The sequence below is a fragment of the Dromiciops gliroides genome, chromosome 4 (assembly GCF_019393635.1).
Source record: "Dromiciops gliroides isolate mDroGli1 chromosome 4, mDroGli1.pri, whole genome shotgun sequence".
Taxonomy (NCBI): Eukaryota; Metazoa; Chordata; class Mammalia; order Microbiotheria; family Microbiotheriidae; genus Dromiciops; species Dromiciops gliroides.
This window is the reverse complement of record NC_057864.1, coordinates 70,982,979-71,001,900: the sequence shown is the minus strand read 5'-3', so window position 1 is coordinate 71,001,900 and position 18,922 is coordinate 70,982,979. Positions and strand designations below refer to the sequence as shown.

Sequence of the window (18,922 nt, the reverse complement as noted above, 5' to 3'; positions counted from 1 at the left end):
TCTTGCTCTAGAAAACCGGAAAACTGGCAGAAATTTTTAAGCCTACCTCAGGAGGCTAATGAAAGACCAAACAGATTTTATGATAGACTTTGTGAGGCCGCTAGACAGTACACCAGATTGGATCCAGTAGATTTAAGAGATTCCTATATCGTTCTCAACACATTTGTTTATAATTCACTGCCAGAAATACGCAGATACTTTCTGAAACAATGTCCAGACTGGAGAAATCTCACAGTAGATAGAATTAAGGAACTTGCAAATTATGTCTTTGACTCACGTGAGGAAGATCCAGATCACCCTAAACAGAGCATTCTGGCACCAGCGATTCCTAGTCAGCCATGTGAACACCGGAGCAAGGACACTAAGGTGTGTTGTTACTGTCGTAAGGAGGGGCATGAATTGAGAGAATGTAGGACTTGGAGAAGAAATTCTAATTCTAATTACAGGCGAAATCAAAATAGAAATAGATCTTTTCGGAGGAATACAGAAAGGCAGTACCAGAATAATGGTAACCAAGGTCCCCCTCAGAAGAGGACACAGGAATGACGGTGTCTTGGGGAGGAATGGAACATAGATAATGAAAGCCATATATTCCCAGATCCGGATTTTTTGAATGCACTTGTGCCAGTCCATTCACCTCCCCAGAGTAATGAACCACATGTCACCTTAAAAGTGGGGGAGACTTATTATGATTGTCTGCTAGACACAGGAGCCTCTAAATCAGTATTAGTAAGCAAACCAGATGCTGGGTGTAGACCTGTAGGATATTTAAATGTAGTGGGAGTCTCAGGAAAGAGCCAGAGAGTGGCAAAATTGAATCCTCGCATGGTATCTATGGGGCCCTTAACAGTAGAACATTCATTTTTACTCATGCCTGATGCCCCTGTAAATTTATTAGGTCGTGATCTCCTTTGCAAGCTTAGAGCAACCATATCTTGTGCTCCAGATGGGGCTGTCTCCTTACAATTGCCAGAGGATACTGTTCATTTATTACCAATTTTACTTACAGAAGCTCAAGGAACAGCAGGGGAGGTATCCAAAATCCCCTCTGACATTCCTGAGTCTTTATGGGCCTCATCCCCTAATGAGGTGGGGCTCCTTAAGTCTGCCATGCCTGTTACCTTTAAAGTTAAGGGGGGACCACCCCCCTCCATTCCACAGTATCCATTGTCTAGGGAAGCAATAGAAGGGATCACCCCTATAATTGAGGCTTTGAAAAGCCAGGGTATTATTATTCCATGTCATCACTCTCCATGCAATACTCCCATTTTGCCAGTTAAAAAACCCAAGCCTGGGCCAGATGGTAAACCTGTTTATCGCTTTGTGCAAGATCTTAGAGCGATTAATAATTATGTTATTCCTAGACATTCTATAGTCGCAAATCCGGCTATGATAATTTCCTCAATTCCCTATGAATCTACATGTTTCACAGTGGTAGACCTTTGCTCTGCCTTTTTCTCCATACCAGTACATGAGGACTTCCAATATTTATTTGCTTTTACCTGGAAAAATAGACAGTGGACCTGGACTAGACTTCCACAGGGATTTGTAGACAGTCCCACATTATTTTCCCAAATTTTACAGCAGGATCTGGCCTCTATTACCTTTAAAGCCTCCACACTAGTACAATATGTTGATGACTTACTTTTGGCCTCTCCTAATGCTGAAATTTGTCAGGAAGATAGCCGTCACTTACTGCTGGAGCTGCACAAGAGAGGACACAAGGTTTCCAAGACAAAGGTACAATGGTGTTTGCCCCAGGTAGAATATTTAGGATTTATTTTGGCTGCTGGAACTCGCTCTGTCTCTTCTAAGCGAGTCCAGGCCATTCAACAACTCTCTGCCCCCACTACTAAGAGGCAGTTGAGAGCCATTCTGGGAGCAGCTGGGTACTGTAGACAATGGATACCCTCTTTTGGTGAAATTACTAAACCCCTCATAGCTCTTACAAAAAGTTCTGTTCCAGACATTTTACAGTTGGATCCCCAGCATCTCTCAGCCATAAAAGAATTAAAACGGGCCTTGTTATCAGCACCTGCCCTAGGACTGCCAGATTATAGTAAGCCTTTCACTCTCTTTGTGCATGAACAAAGGGGGGTGGCTTCTGGAGTCCTGACTCAGTCACTGGGGCCTAACCAGCGTCCTATAGCCTACTATTCAATTCAGCTGGACCCTGTAGCGGCTGGAGTGCCACCTTGCCTTAGAGCAGTGGCGGCCACAGCGCTTTTGGTAGAAAAAGCCTCTGATTTGGTCCTAGGTAACCCTCTAACTGTGCAATGCCCTCATGAAGTGGAGGCTCTCTTACTACGTCACAGGACACAAGCCTTTTCAGATCAAAGGCTGGCTAAGTATGAAATAACCCTGTTAGGTAATGAGAATATCACTTTAAAACGCTGCACAGTTCTTAATCCAGCAACACTACTCCCTAATTTACCATTCTCGGGGGAACCGTTGCATGACTGTGCTTCTTTAGTTGATATGGCTGAAAAACCCCGTGATGATCTTTTTGATACACCTTTAGAAAATCCTGATCTTGTCCTCTATACAGATGGTTCCTCATTTATGAGAGAGGGAACCCGTTTTACTGGAGCTGCTGTAGTTTCTGATTATGACACCCTCTGGGCAGCTTCTCTGCCTTGCCATTTTAGTGCACAGGCTGCTGAACTTGTGGCTCTTACACAGGCCTGTAATATAGCCAAAGGTAAGAGTGCCACTATTTTTACTGACTCGAAATATGGCTTTGGCATATGCCACTTTATTGGTATGATTTGGCGTCAACGAGGCTTTCTAACATCCTCGGGCAAGGCTATTGCCAATGGGGACCTTATCAAGGACCTCTTAGATGCCCTGAAACTGCCTTCTTCCCTAGCTGTTGTACATTGCCCTGCCCACACAGGGAATAGTGATCCTGTTTCAAAGGGAAATGCACGAGCCGATTCTGCAGCCAAGCTTGCTGCATTAGAAGCTCCTGAACATGTATTTAACCTTTCACCTTCTGAGGATATTCCTTCCAACCTAACCTATGACGATTCTGAAGTAGAAAAGTGGAAAAAGAAATTTAAGGCGAAACAGATCAATGGCATCTGGGTGTCTCCGGAAGGTAAGCCATTTCTTCCCCGGAAATTCTACCACCAGGTATGCCTCTCTGTTCACAGAAAAGGCCATTTTGGTACACAAGGCATTGTAGACTCTATTAAGAGAACCTGGATAGCACCAGGTGTGACTAATACAGCATCTCGAATCTGCTCGGGCTGCTCCACATGTCAGTCTTATAATCAGTATGCTTTTAAGGCCAAAGCTTATGGAGGGCGTCCTCTAGCATATACACCTTTTGAGCACTTACAAATTGATTATATTACTATGCCAAAAGCAGGACATTATAAATTTTGCCTTGTTATAGTTGATCAGCTCACTCGGTGGGTGGAGGCCTTTCCCAGCCCCCGAGCCACAGCTGCCTTTGTTGCCAAAATTCTCCTTAAAGAGATAGTACCTCGTTTTGGCCCACCAGCCCGCATTGATTCTGACAAAGGCACACATTTCACTGATTCGATTTTATCCCAAATCTACTCTTTCTTGGGAGTGACTCCAAAATTCCACACGCCCTACCATCCACAAAGTTCAGGCCAAGTTGAACGTATGAATAAAGAGCTTAAGAGTATGATTGGCAAATTATGTACTGAAACCCATTTGAAATGGCCTGATGTTCTACCATTGGCATTATTCTATCTACGAAGTAGACCAAGAGGAGAACTTCATATATCTCCTTATGAAATGCTTTTTGGTCACCCTCCTATCCAAGCTAAAACTTTTTCCCCAGTTTATACATCACTGGTGGGAGGTGATACTTCTGTTGCTTCCTATATACAGGAATTACAAACCAGGCTACGTGAACTCCATGAGGCAGGAGCTGTGGTCCAGGCAGGACCATTAGACTTTTCATTGCATAACTTCAACCCAGGAGATAAAATATATGTAAAGAATTTTCAGAGAACCAGTGGAACTCAACCTGCCTGGGAAGGACCTTTTCAGGTATTATTGACAACTCCTACTGCCATTAAAATTGGTGAAAAAGACTCATGGATTCATTGCTCTCATATAAAGCCTGCACCATTCATAGGTGAAGACATTTCAGATAGACCTGAGGTAGACGCTAAAGAGGTAAAAACCCTAACGATAGCAACTGTTAAAGAGCAAAGAAAGTTCAGAGGAAACAGGCAGTTCCCATTTAAGAATCCCACTGATCAGTTAAATGCTTTGGGACTCAGTCTTCGTAAAGTATCAGGAGACGGAAATTGCCTTTTTAGGGCTTTAGCAGACCAGCTAGAAGGTCACTGTAGAAATCATCTCAGACACAGACAAGAAGCTGCTTCTTATATGATTAACCATAGACAAGAGTTTGAGTCTTTTATAGTAAATGACTCCCCTTTTGAAGAATATGTTGATGAATTAAAGAAATTTGGAAAGTGGGGAGGAAATGATACAATTGTAGCATTTGCTAAGCAGCATCAGCTGAATGTTGTGGTTCATCAATTAAATCAGCCTTTATTGAGAATCAGTGGCACAGACAAAACTGATGCTAGAGAACTCCACATTTTCTACCATAAAGAACATTATGACAGCATTAGAAAGATCAATGACAATTCAGAAACCCCTGCCACTTTGGCATGCAGAGAATTGGGGAACCAGTTAAAACAATGTGGCATACCCCAAACTCTAGCAGCTTAAATACCTTAAAATTTAACAAGCATTTCCTTCCACAGGCAAAAGCACTGAAGCACATGGCCTAGTTTTCTGGCCCACCTCAATTTCTCCCACCCTTTTCCCTACCCTATACCTATTTTTTTTTAATCCTTTTTGCTTTTTGTTTTGTTTTGACTTTTGAAAGGCACTGAAAAGACCTGGAATTCACCACACCTTTAAGTTCTTTAAGAGCACAAAAGGGTGCTTAGCGAATCTTTTGCCTTTTATTTTTGGTTTTTGGTTTTGCTTTTTTTTTTTTTTTTTTACTTTTGTTTCTTTTGCTTTTCTTTAAAAACCCGATTTTGTAAACTAAGTGACTTTTCAAAGGCATTTTAAGTATATGCTATTGAATATTGAATCTTGCTAATTGAAGTCTTATTTCTTTTTGATGAATTAATCACCACTTTAAGTATCTGCTACTGTTATACTAGAGAATTCATGTATAAGATGATGTGGTCTAATTGCTAAAAGAAGATTATGTAATAATGTCTAAAAGAAGATTATGTAACAATGTCTAATATAATCAGCTATTTACATTCGTTTATTATTTATATGTCATTATACTCTGGGTATGGTTTGGAATTATTGTATATATCACTAATATATTCTCAGTTATGCAGCATAGCACACATTTTTACCATCATATTGTCTTTGGTGAAATTAATGAGATTTCAGAAATATGGAAACTTATCATTTCAGAGACTAACTTGCTGTGAACTCTGATGCAGGCCCTGGAGAGAATATATGTGCAACAAAAGGAGAGACAGGTATACATAAGTCCATGGTTTGCTTATGATGGTGACTATGTAGAGCACAATTACTAGGCACAGTCCAGTATTCATCCTCTCTCCCTCCTAATTTAACCTAATTTAACTGAACTTATTTATCTTTTTATCTCACTCAGTTGAACTCACCTGTGGCCTAGCACAATCACTGGCTGTCTCGGAACCATGAGATATGGTATGATAACCTTTCCATAACATTTTCAGGTGTCATGAACACATACTAAATTTGCTTTGATCCAGACACATGGTGGTAAAAAGTGTTACTGATTGCAAAATGCTATGCTAAGGTTTAGTTAAAAAAAAAAAAAATACAGCAATTCAAACAGTTAAAGAAGAAATCCAGCTTTCCAGACCAGAGTCCAGAGTCCAGAATCCAGACCAGAGTCCAGAATCCAGTTTTCCAGACCAGAATCCAGTTTCCTCCTGATGACATCTTACCACTTCAAGAAGACAAGAGAACTCAGAGACTTTATATGAACTGTTTTGCTTTATTAGCTTTTACTATCTCCTTTCTGTTATATACTATCTGTAACATGTACTCTCTGCAGAGGCTCTCCCTTTGCAAGACAAATGTCAAAGCGTCGGTTCATGAGGAAAGAAAAAAAAAATCGCCCCTCTGGACAAAACTTTCCTCTCTTCCTTTTCTGTATTGTTGTTCGCATATTATTAGTCAGCAAAGGTTATTATATTCTTTTTACTGTTCCATCAAGGAAACATTCCATTTCTTGAGGAAGCAAAGGGGGGAAATGTAGTAAAATATGAAAGTTTTTAACAGTCGGTTAGGATAACTGAAGGACGCCAGTTTTTCAAGGACCACCCTTTTGGGGAGGAGATGAACAGTCCGCCTGCTGCGCATGTCAGACTGCCTGCCGGGTGCAGTCCGCCTGCTGCGCATGTCAGACTGCCTGCCGGGGTTTTTTTTTTTTGACTTCCGGGGTGGAGAGAACGGAAGAGGCCTTTTTGCCTGCTTGGCGGGACTCCTGGCGGGCAGCACAGACGGTCTCCCTCACTCCAAAGGTGGCCTTTTTTGGTTTGGTGAGTTTTTATAAGAAATATAGACTAAGCCTAGATTTAAGACGATTTCTACTGTATTTCTACTTTCCTATCCTTCTAATCAACAACACCTTATATACAATAAAGGCTCTATCTAGAAAACCAGAAGCTTCCATTTACTAGTCTGGGAGATAAATTAAGGGAAAAGTTAAGTAGGGGAGATTTATGATCTAATATCCAATTTTAAATTTCACACAAGTCAGCATAATAGAGTTGACTAAACTAATTTTTGGGGGGCTAGGGCAATGAGGGTTAAGTGACTTGTCCAGGGTCACACAGTTAGTATGTGTCAAGTGTCTGCGGCCGGATTTAAACTCAGGTCCTCCTGAATCCAGGGCCGGTGCTATATCTACTGCACCACTTAGCTGCCCCCAGCATAATAGAGTTGAAAGAAAATTTAATTTGGAATAAAGACAACAGGGTTTAAATTCTAACTCTAGCACGAACTGCTTGATCCATCCATCTTGCCAAAGCTAGCTATATTCCATATCTCTCCCCCTTTTGTGGCTAAACTCCTTGAGAAGGCTGTGCCTCTACTTCTGGCTTCTGACGCCATCATTTTTTTTTTTTTGGTGAGGCAATTGGGGTTAAGTGACTCGCCCAGGGTCACACATCTAGTAAGTGCCAAGCGTCTGAGCCCAGATTTGAACTCAGGTACTCCTGATTCCAGGCCTGGTGCTCTATCCACCATGCCACCTAGCTGCCCCTATGACACCATCATTTAATTGAAACTGCTCTCTCCAATGCTACTAACGACTTCTTGAGTGCCAAATCTAATGGCCTTATCTCAGTCCTCATCCTTCCTGATCTCCCCACAGCCTCCAATACCATCAGTCACCCACTTCTTGATATTCTTTTCTCCAGGTGTTTAGAACACCCCTCTCTTGGTTTTCAGATTACTCTTTCTCAGTCTTCTTTGATGGACCTTCATTATGGTCATACTTGCTAACTGTCCTTGGCCCTCTTCTCCCTATGTTATTTCACTTGGTGATCTCAGCTCCTACAGATTCAATTATCATCTCTATGCTGATGATTCTCAAATTTACTTATTTAGATCTAACTGCTAGACCTACAGTTTTACACTGATGATAACTGCCTATAGAACATCTCAAACTGAATGTCCTGCAGACATCTTAAACTCTGTATGTCCAACCTTTCCCCCTAAACTCATCCCTCTCCCTAATTTTACTAGTACTACGTAGGGCACAAACATCCCCCTGCTTGTCCAGGTTCATTTTCAACTCCTCTCTCACAAATAACCCATTTGTAGCCAAGGCTTTTGATTTTACCTTTGTAAATCTCTTGCACACCCGCTCTTCTCCTTTGACATGGCCACCACCTGGCGTAGACCCTCATCACCTCACCCCTGGGCTACTGCAATGGTTTGCTGGTTGTTCTGCTTGCTACAAGTCTCTCCCCACTCTAATTCATCCTCCACTCAGATGGCAAAGTTATCTTCCTAGTGCAGGTCTGATCACGTCACCCCTCTACTCAAATCAACTCCAATGGATCCCTGTTATCCACAGGATCAAATATAAAATCCTCTGTTCAAAGTTCTTCATAGCCTCTTGTGGCCATCACACCCCCTCCCCCCTCACCTCTCTACTCTCCCCCGTTCCCAAACTTACTCTGTGATCAAGCAACAAACAAGTCTTGTAGTTTACTGCACATGACACTTGACCTTCTGCCTCTGGGAATTTTTACTGGCTGTCCCCCAGGCCCCAAATGCTCTCCCTCCTCATCTTCACCTCCTCACTTCTCTGGCTTCCTTCAAGTCCCTACTAAAACCCCACCTTCTAGAGGAAATGGTTAAATCTGCCCAAAGCCAAGAGATGAGGATGACACAGGAGGCTTGAGATTCAGTTCACAAAACTAAAAACAAAGGATCCCAAGTTGGATCAAGGGATGCGGTAAATGGGTTGAGACATACTGGTAGGGTAAACCCTATATTCTACAGTTAAACTTTTTATTAAAAGACTAGAAATAGAATTTGAGAAAATGATATTCTCATTATGTCCAAGACCATTATTTTGAGTTCCACTTTAATATTAACAAATTACTGACTTCCATGTCTAAACATTTACTGAGTCCTTTGCAATATTTATGACTAGCAACTGCACTTACCCTGACTCTCATCACTACATGCTTTAGTTGGTGAAATGCTTTCTTAGCTGTTCTCCCAGTTTTCAGTACAAACTACACTCAGGTGAAAGATACCATTTACCAAACATGGTTGTATTCATGTACCTCTTTCACTGGAAAAATTCACAATGTTCTTGATAGCCTAAAAGATAAAATTCCTCTACACAAACTAGAGCGTTCAAACCTTTCTAGGATGGCCCAAGTTACTTGGCCACTTGTGTAATTCATAATATATTGTTGCACTTGCTTGTCAGATATTCTTCAGCTTTTCAGATATTATGTTGCCTTTTTAATTAGTTTAGAAGCCCTCTAATTCAAAAGCCCCACAAGGGCAGAGATCATGCATTCTATTTTAACTTGTGAATCAGATACAAGGGTTCGATGCAAGGCAAGAATTTCTACTTCCTTAAAAGCTCTTGGGTTTTTAGGATAGCAAAACCAAAATATCATTGTGTGACTTTACACTGCATTCATACAGCATTGAATATACACATACCCACAGCTCACCTGATTGATACAGAAAAGAAGCCGAGTTTCCATTGAATACCAAGAGTCCAAAAACTAAAGGGAAAGATTGACAAGTCAATCCCCACGTAGAGGAGATGCTTAATAACGTCTGATGAGGAACAAATTGTGATGAGGTGAGAAGAAAGATAAAAATGGAATCTGGGTATTAGGCCAAGACAGAAAGGGCAATGGATGGAGTCCAAATAGGCAAGCTGAGGTTGGTATTTAGGCAAGGCCTCACCAGAATATATAGAGATGGATCACTATTCAGAAATTCAGACCAGGTTGGACACAGTGTAAACCTTGTGTAAATATACAGGCAAGGGTTTCACTAGGCACAAGGAAATACATAGGAAATGGAGTCAGGGCAGGAAGATTGGGAATCACATTGGTGGTACAGGCGGTGGGTAAATCTATACAATAGTGTGATTTTTAATCTAAAATCAGGGGATGGGTGCCTTGTGCCACAGTTTTAAGCAACTTCAATCATGTGGCATATCCAGATACAATGGTACTAAAGCTAGAGAGGTATTTGCTTCAGTTGTGAATTGAAATTTATATAGGTTTAAAAACCTCACTTCACAAGCCCAGAGTGGGAGGAGACCTGGAAGGTTTAGTTATCCACAAACTCAGTGTTAGCCTAATATATTAAACTGCTGCTAAAAAAAAAGTTAACGCCATCTTAAACTGTATTAATGCAAGGACAAAAGTAGAATGTAAGCTTCTTAAAGGCAGGAGGTGGCTTTGTCTTTGTATCACCAGCATGCACAGTGCCCTGGACAGAGGACTATAATAAATATTTACTGAATTGACGAGAGTCAATCTATGTTGTTCAAACACATGGAACACTACATTCAAACATTTTGTGAGGGATACTAACATGCTAGAGTGCATCTAGAAGGGGGACAGATGGTGAAGCAAAGACTGTGCTATATGATATTTAACTAAGATTGTTTAATTTTAATGTTTTTAGGGGAGGACATGACTTTTTTTTTTTAAACCAGATCTGTGATTGCTTTGGGATCAAGAACTCTACCATAAGCTTGCTTTAAAATCCTATTTTTTACCAGTGAAGTAAAATTCAGAGATCGATTAATGTTCTAACTTTCTATTGCCAATGAGAGCCACACAGTTTAGTATCTTGCATCCATGAATCAACAAAGCACTTCAAGACACTTGGCTGTTTTGGTAGGGAATTGTGTAAAGGCGAACAAGTTTAAAATCTTTTTATTATTCATTTTGGGCAATGAGAAAATGGTGGCCAGAAGGCTGTAATTTTAAATATATCTGGCAATCTTAACCTGGTTTTCTGCAGTGAGGCTGACAGCTGACATTCAAATATGGGATGGCTAGAGAATGTTGGGTGACCATTGATTTCTGTACTTCTCCAGCTCCTACTAGTTTTGGCCAGATGGCAGGAACATTAGAGCAGGAGTGAGGGAAAGTGCTACCCTTCAATTCTTCTCTACACCTTGAGCATGAAACAGTAATGGGAACATACTGCTAGTTCTTCAGAATTTTAGAAAGGCTAAATAAGTGGTTTTAGAGTTTTGGTGGAAGTTTATGACCCTCTGGCTGAAAATAGAAATCATTATTGTGAATATTTAGAAAATCACACATCTTGCCCATGTTCTCCAGAGTGGGTGGATCATTATGCATCGATCCTTCAGAGAGCAGCAGTGCCAAATATCATCTGGACCTAAGGAACTTAGTTTATGATTTGTGGATCATTGGCGAGACAGACCCAGAGCCCTTATGGCCTACTCAAACCAATAAAGTCGGCTTGCTCGAGAAGCCCAGTGGTGTCTTGCATAGAAAAACCTATGGACCTAAAGAAGGAATCCTTATACAGGAAGAGAATAGCTTATCTTGAAATGTTTTTCTGCTGTCCTAAACTCGTACTTCAGTCTGTATGAAGATAATTTCATCTTTTTAAAGTGTCAGGAGCACAGACAATACCACTTTTAGCTATCTAAAGCCCTCCTTTGAAGAGCTCAAGACATATGACAATCCCCACTTCTTTATGCTCCTGACACTCCGGTGACTGAGAAGAGCTGCTTCTTTTTCAAGTCAGGGACAGTTATCATGAGACTCGGATGGAAGAAGGATGTAGCTGAACTGGGTCCAGTTCATCAGACCTGTCCTGCTTACAACCTCTGCCCTACCTCTGCCCTGAAATGTCACGTATTTGGTAACAAAAAGACATACTTAGTCCTGGCTTAGGCTTCACGAGTCAAAACTAAGGATGGGAACTTGATAGCATATACACATGAGGCAGAAACAGAGAACTATGACAAAGCTTGAGTTACACTTGCGAGGACGCCAGTGACCATCCCAGGCGCCATCACAGGGTTACTTCTACATGTCACCAGTTGGTCAGGAAGCGTAAGGGCCTCGTGGTCTTTTTCTGTAACTTTATAATCCACTTAAACTATAGTGAGGACAGCCTCAGAAAGGAAAGACCACGGGGTTTTTTGTTTTTTTATAGAATCCTGATGGCTGTGCCTCCATAATTCAAATGGTCAACAAGAGCTTTGTAACATATTAAACCTTAGTATCAGTCTTCTATCGTGCTAAATTCTAGGCAGAAAGATGGCTTATTGATTGAAGCAGCACAATATGACAGGCCTGGATAATAAATTCAGGCCAGTGGAAAGGCTGCAAAATCACATCAGAACACAACAGCAGTCCTCCAAAGACCTAAAGTGAATCTCAAATCTTGGGATCTCAGCCTTATTCTTCCTGTGGGCTACCATGAACACATGAGAGGATACAACTGGGCATTTACTTTGAACATGGAAGATGACATTTAATGCAAAGTAAAAAGAAATGTACAGTTGTAGGGATGCGAAAAAAGTAACTCTCTTTATGAAGCTTCCAAAAGCTGGATCACAATAATACAAGGAGTTGACTAAATTGGCTCCTGAATTTGAGGAAGCTTTCATGGCATGCTCTTCCCTAAAGAGAATTTTCTGAAATATAGTTACTCCTACCACATCAAGACTTTCCCCATCTCAGTTCTGATATATCATGGGTCATCATAAGAAATTAAGTGGGAAATTTTGGGGAGTTTTATGGAAGCTGCAGATGACATGTGAAGGCCAGCAGATGACACAGAGATTATGACCAAGCACTGAACACAAATTTTACAAGGTACTGTAAACTCCCCATAAAAGAAAAAGAAAAAAATCAGACTTCCTCTGGTATTAAGAGAGGGCCAAAAAGTTTTAGGTGGATTTCCCAAATTATGGGGATCCTCACACCCCTAACCCTGTGATGTGGAAGGGATAACTAGAGTTTCAGTTTGTGTCATTTCACTGACTTGTTTTTAGGTTATTTTCAGATCCTGTGATGAATAAAATTATGGGAACAAAGAGCACTGAGGTAAAGGAACATGAAGAAAACAAGGCATGAAGATACACATTTCAAACTGGACGTCCCAGAGATATCTTCAAGTCCAGAAGTTTAACACTAACCTCAATATCTTTTCTCATAAATCCTCCTCTCTTATTTTGGTCAAAGACATCATGACTCTTCCAGAGTCTCTGGTTTGTATTTTCAGAATTATACTGGGTTCCTCACTCTCCCTCAACCAATTAGTTGCCAGATTTTGGAATTTTTTCCTTTACATCATCTCTTACACCTGGATCCTTGCTCAACAAGAGCTTTGTAACATATTAAACTTTACTATCACTTATCCAGCTACTATCTTAGTTCAAGTTCCCAGCACCTTTTGCTTATGTTATTAGACCAGCCTCCTGATTGGTCTCCCTGCCTTAAATCTCTCCATACTCCAGTCTACCCATCCACTGATGCCAAAGTAATGTTCTTTAAGCATAGGGTCTGATCACATGATACTTACCAAACCACAGTGGCTGTCTATTGGTGTTAGTATAAAATATAAACTCCTCATACAATCTAGTTCCAACCTATCTTTTGAACCTCGGTAGATATTACTTCCCCTCTCACAATCTGAATTCTAGCTAAACAGGCTTTTCTGTTGCTCCATCTCCAAATGCCTCTGCATTTGGCTGGTCCCCATGACTGTACTAAAGTATACTCCCCACTTACTTGTGCCTCACAGAGCCCCTCTCTCTTAAGATGCAGTTCAGGTATGTACCATCTCTTCTGGATAGGGTCATTACTGATCTCCCCAACTGCTAGTGCCCTCTGTCTCAAACTGCCTTGTATTTAACAACTTTGTACATATGTCTTTATTCACTTTGCATGTATGCTATGTACATTTTTCTTTGAACGTGCTACCTCTTGGATTAGAATGTTAAGGGTGTTTAAGTAGGGATTATTTAATTCTATGTACTTGTATGCCCAGTGTCTGGCACATAGTAGGTGCTTAATGAATTAACTTAAGAGCTTAAAACATACAGAGGTGATAGAGAGACTTGAGGACTACTGTGGTACATTCTAGAAATAGTTGTAAATAAATAATTAAAAAAAAACCATATAGAACATCTATAGCAGGGGGCGGCTAGGTGGCGCAGTGGATAAAGCACCGGCCCTGGATTCAGGAGTTCCTGAGTTCAAATCCGGCCTCAGACACTTGACACTTACTAGCTGTGTGACCCTGGGAAAGTCACTTGACCCCATTGCCCCATTAAAAAAAAAAAAAAAGAACATCTATAGCATAGATGAATGGTGAGTACAGGCAAACTTCTGGGGCCCTGAATATCATCAAGTCTAACCCTCTACAATTACAGATCAAGGAATGGAGGCTCAGTGAGGCAGAGTGGCTTGCCTAATACCTTGTTGGGGGAGCAGGAGGGGAGGTTTCAGAGCTGAGAGATTTGGACCCATGTCCTTGGACTCATCACTTCTTCTACTACAAATCTATGGCCCATCAAAGATTTACCACATACAAATGGACAAGTTACCGACTTAGCCAGTCTCATCTGATTCTTTTGCAAGAGATGGGCAATAATTCTCTGATGGTTTCCATGCTTTGGATAAAAAGGGGTTTGTTTGTCGGGCAAACTGAAAACAAAAGCTACAGCCTATGAGAGCATGAAGTGGGTTAGAAACATTGATATTTCTGTTTGAGCTTTAAGGAGATGAGTGCCTGTTAAACTTCAAATATAAACTCAAGTACATGGCCAAATTTAGAAACTTGCAGCTGATGAAATTCTAGTTTGCTGTAGTAAACTCTATAGTTCAACCACTGGGAATCTGGGTCTTTTTTTTTTTTTTTGGTATTACAATTAGTTTGATTAGAAAGTAAAACATGACTGAGTCACATAGGAAACAAATATCGTTCCTTTACAGCCACATATAAAGTGCTTGGGTCACAGGTGCTATGTCATCTCCAATAAGAAGTTGGTTAAATGTTGGACTTTACCTGTTAAGATGGCTGCTTATGCGGTCTTCAGGGATACAATAAAAATAAAAAATAAAATAAAGCTTGTAACAAATAACAGTAGCACCTTATATTTGTCTAGTTTTCTGGCCATTTAAAAAATGCTTTTACATACACGATCTCATTGGATCCTATGAACACTGGGAGGCTGTTGGACAGGTATGACAACTTCTAATCCACAGTAAGACAGTGAAGCTTTCTCCTAACCCACACGTTATAGGATGTTATTAACGTGTGGGAGACCCATATCAATGTGGCTTGAGGGAAAAATAATTGGTCTTGGAATCAGAAGAACTAGATTCAAATCCTGGCTCTGAAATAGTATGAGTTTTGAGAGTCAGCCTGCTCATCTCTAAAATGGGGGGAAATTGCTCTGCTGACCTAAGATGAAAGCTGTTGTGAGGAAAGAATTTTGACAACCTTCTCCCCACTATAGAAATGGGAATTACTGCCTGTTTGCTGCTGCGTAGCCCTCCTTCCATGACACTCTAATGATTCCTTCTGAAGGAGCCTTTAGATAAACCATGGATCAAAGACTAAAGTTCCACACGAAAGGCTGGAAACGTTTGAAAAATTCATATGTCCATACAAATGAAATAGACTGCATTTTTTCCCTTACATTTTCATGTTGTTTTGTTTTTATAAACACAGGCAGAAACCTCTTTCTCCATTTCCAGAAACAGCCTCCTACCTGTCATCTGTGTTGCGAAGAGACGGGAGCCGGAAACTCGTGTTCCTGTCAAGTTTTGATTGACTTTTGGTCCTCTTTATGGAGCCTTTCAAACGCTTGCTGAAGAAGCCCTAAAATGAAAAGGCAAAGGTGAAATGGAGGAATTCTTAAGAATCACATTTTTGTTTCCACTTTTCAGAGGTCCCTTTGTAGAAAATGGGTGAAAACATTTGCAATCAATATCAGCACAACAGCTTGATTTGTAATATATCTGTCAGTCCAAATCAAATGACAATTTATGACATAAGAATCTTAGAGACCCTTAAAAATGACTGCTACTATATATTTAGCATTTTCCTTTCCATCTCCTTGCCCCTAATTCAGTCTTCATACTAATTGTAGTCACTTCAGGGGCTGAATGGAAGATGGATTGGAGTGGGGAGAGACATAAGGCAGGCAGAGCCTTAGCTGCTATTGCAATGGTCTAGGTATCAGATGGCCAGGGCCTTCACTATAGTGCTGACAGTGTCAGAGGAGAGAAGGGGGCATATGAGAGCTATTGCAAAGGTGAAATCAGCAGGCCTTGGCAATGGCTTGATATGGGGCAGGGTGAGAAAGTAAGGAGCTCAGGATGACTCCTAGCTTGTGAGCCTGAGGGACTGGGAAGATGGTGTTAACCTCTACAGTAATAGGGACGTTTGAAAGTGGAGAGGGTTTCTGTTTTGGATGTGTTGAGTTTAAGATGTCTGTCTGCTAGACATCCAGTTCAAGATGTCTGAAAGGCAACTGGAGATTTGAGACTGAAGGTATATAGAGAAATTAGAGGGGCGGCTGGGTGGCGCAGTGGATAGAGCACTGGCCCTGGAGTCAGGAGGGCTTGGGTTCAAATCTTGACACTTACTAGCTGTGTGACCCTGGGCAAGTCACTTAACCCCAATTACCTCACCAAAAAAGGAAAAAAAATAGAGAAATTAGGGCGAGATAAGTTTGAGAATCATCAGCAGAGAGATGATAATTAATCCATAGAAGCTGACAGGGTCACCAAGAAAAGAAGTTTAGAGAGAGAAGAAGGCCTAGGACAGAGCCCTGAGGGACACCTTAGTAGGTAGGACCTGGATGAAGATCCAGCAAAGGAAACTGAGAAGGAGCAGCCAGACAGGTAGGAAGAGAACCAGGTGAAAAGTGTCCTGGAAAGCTAGGGAGAACAGAGTATCAAGGAGAAGTCTGCAGAGAGGTCAAAAAGGAGGAACGAAAAGACAATCTCCCAATGAAAAGTTGTCATTTCATGAAGTCTGAGACTTTTCCTGGTGGTAGCCAGGGAAGAATACATGCATACCTGTGTGTGACAGAGCAAAGGGGATGCTGGGAACAAAGGGGGAAAATATGCATCTATGAGAAGGGAGGGCTGTTTGATTATTTTCAACGTTTATCTAATCCAGTCCTGTTATCAAATTTTATTAGGAGCTTGATGCTTGTAAAATGTTTGACAGAAATATCCCAAACTGATAACTTTCATTAATGGCATCAATTCTTTTGTTCTAAAACCCAACCGAATTTATATTTTGTCACTTTCTCTTTTGTACCATATTTATCTCTCTATCATGTATACCTGGAAAGCAATGGGAAAACAGATTTTTGAAAAGCTGGGAAAATGCTTCATTTTATGCATAGTTGCTTTAGGTGATCCTTTCAATGCTTAAAATGTTTCCTCTGATTGAAAGTGTAAAATTCTACTTTTGTGTCTCTAATTGTAGCTAAGTCTGTTTATAGTGTATAATATATCTGATGGCCTAATTTTAAGAATTAAATTGAAGCCATTGGAAGAATGAGTTTCCTTTCCATCATTCAAGACTTTTATATAAATGTAAAATTATGATTGTACATGTTTGGAAGGAAAAGAAGGGATAAATTTGCATCGCTACACTCACAAATAAAAAAAAAACAACAAAAAAAAACCGAAATCATCCAATAATTCTTCCCAAATTCCAGTTGGTTAACATACTTGTCTTACAATCTAAAATGGCAAACTGGTAATTATTAGATATTCACTACAATCTGTCAAAACAAAGTTAGGAATTAGGAATTGCTGGTTAGAATGATGTTTTTCTTTGGAACTCAGATAACGTTGTAATAACAACATTAATAATAATAATAATAATAATAGAAGTTGTCAACCATCTGAAATTGGAAAAACATATCCCTGAAGACCAAACTTTGCTATCTGGGCAAGGCTGGTTAACTGAAATATTACTGCTGCTATGCAACCATTCTCAGAAGCCTCAATGGTGATAGTAGGAGACACTGACTCCCTTGTATCCCAGTACTGTTGTTCCCTTAAGAGCTGGAGAAGAGGAAGAATCCTTCATGGGAATAGGGAAAGAGATCTTCTTTCAAATAAACAACTTAACTTAGAACCACAGCAGTGTTCAGGCCTGCTTTCTCATTTAACTGCTCATGCTTCACATTAGTGAAAGGGAGATTAACGATAGTACTACCCTAACTCTCAGTGATTCATTCAGGTTAAAAAAGTGAATTTAGCAACAGTTCCAAAACATCATGAGAAAAATGCTTTTATCAACCAGGAAGTAGACAGGTAAAAGAGATGTTCCACCAGTCACTTTTCAAGTCCCTTTGTACATTTAATTAACCAGTATATGTCTATTTCAGTTGTTTGGTTCTAAGAGACTATAATTATCCTCAGAGCAGAAAAAGCTCTTCTGCGATCCTTCTATTGCTTCATGTGAAATTTAGGTAGCTTGTTTGTGAGAGATTTAATAAAGGCTGACCAAAATATAAAGAAAATTAATAGGAAGAAAGGTACAAAGAATAAGTGTTGATTTGAGAGGCATACCTTTGAATAACTGTAAATTTAAGCAAGAAAGAGAAACTTCAACATAGTAACTTAAGCAGGACTTTTCATGAAAATAATAGCACTGGAGGGCATGTGGGCAAGTTTCGATCACTAAATAAAACTTAGTTGGGACTTTAAACAGTGCTGGGAAAGAGCTTGTGCTTGGTTTTTTAGGTTGGGAATAGAGAGGGGAAAGAACTAAGGAACACTTGTATATTAGGTATGATTTAAAAATATAAAGGGAAACATATAAAGGGAATATAAAGGGAAAACAGCTGACTGACAATGTTAAATTACTTAGTTACAGAAAACAAGTATAAATTCTGAAGTAATAATCAAATAAACCAAGCATTTATTGAAACCTATTATGAACAGCTAGGTGGTACAGTGGATAGGGTGCCAGTCCTGGAGTCAGGAAGACTACTCTTCCTGAGTTCAAATATGGCCTGAGATATTTACTAGCTGTGTGACCCTGGGCAAGCCACTTAACCCTGTCTGCCTCAGTTTCCTCATCTATAAAATGAGCTGGAGAAGAAAATGTCAAACCACTCGATTATCTTTGCCAAGAAAATCCCAAAGGGGTCACAAAGTCAGACACAACTGAAAAACAACCAACAATGACAAATTATGAACTTTGCAATTTTTGAGGCTTACTCTTATGAATGTATAAATTAATTTGTATTATATTTAATACCTTATCTCTAATTTGTATTTTATTTATCTGTGGGAACACCTTATCTACCTTATTTTCACTGTTACTTCTTGGAGGGCAAGAGGCTCTGCTTTATTTTTCTGTTGTTATCCAT

At 40.2% G+C, this 18,922-nt stretch overlaps 1 protein-coding gene across 10 annotated transcripts in view; it reads right to left on the bottom strand.

Annotated features, from left to right (window-relative positions):
- Positions 1-18,922, bottom strand: part of RASAL2 (RAS protein activator like 2) — a 354,882-nt gene that overhangs the window by 48,842 nt on the left and 287,118 nt on the right. For all 10 annotated transcript variants that reach the window (XM_044000631.1, XM_044000635.1, XM_044000632.1 and 7 more), the window contains one exon: positions 15,287-15,396. In XM_044000631.1, the coding sequence (XP_043856566.1) occupies positions 15,287-15,396 (110 nt within the window). The remainder of the gene's footprint in view (positions 1-15,286; positions 15,397-18,922) is intronic.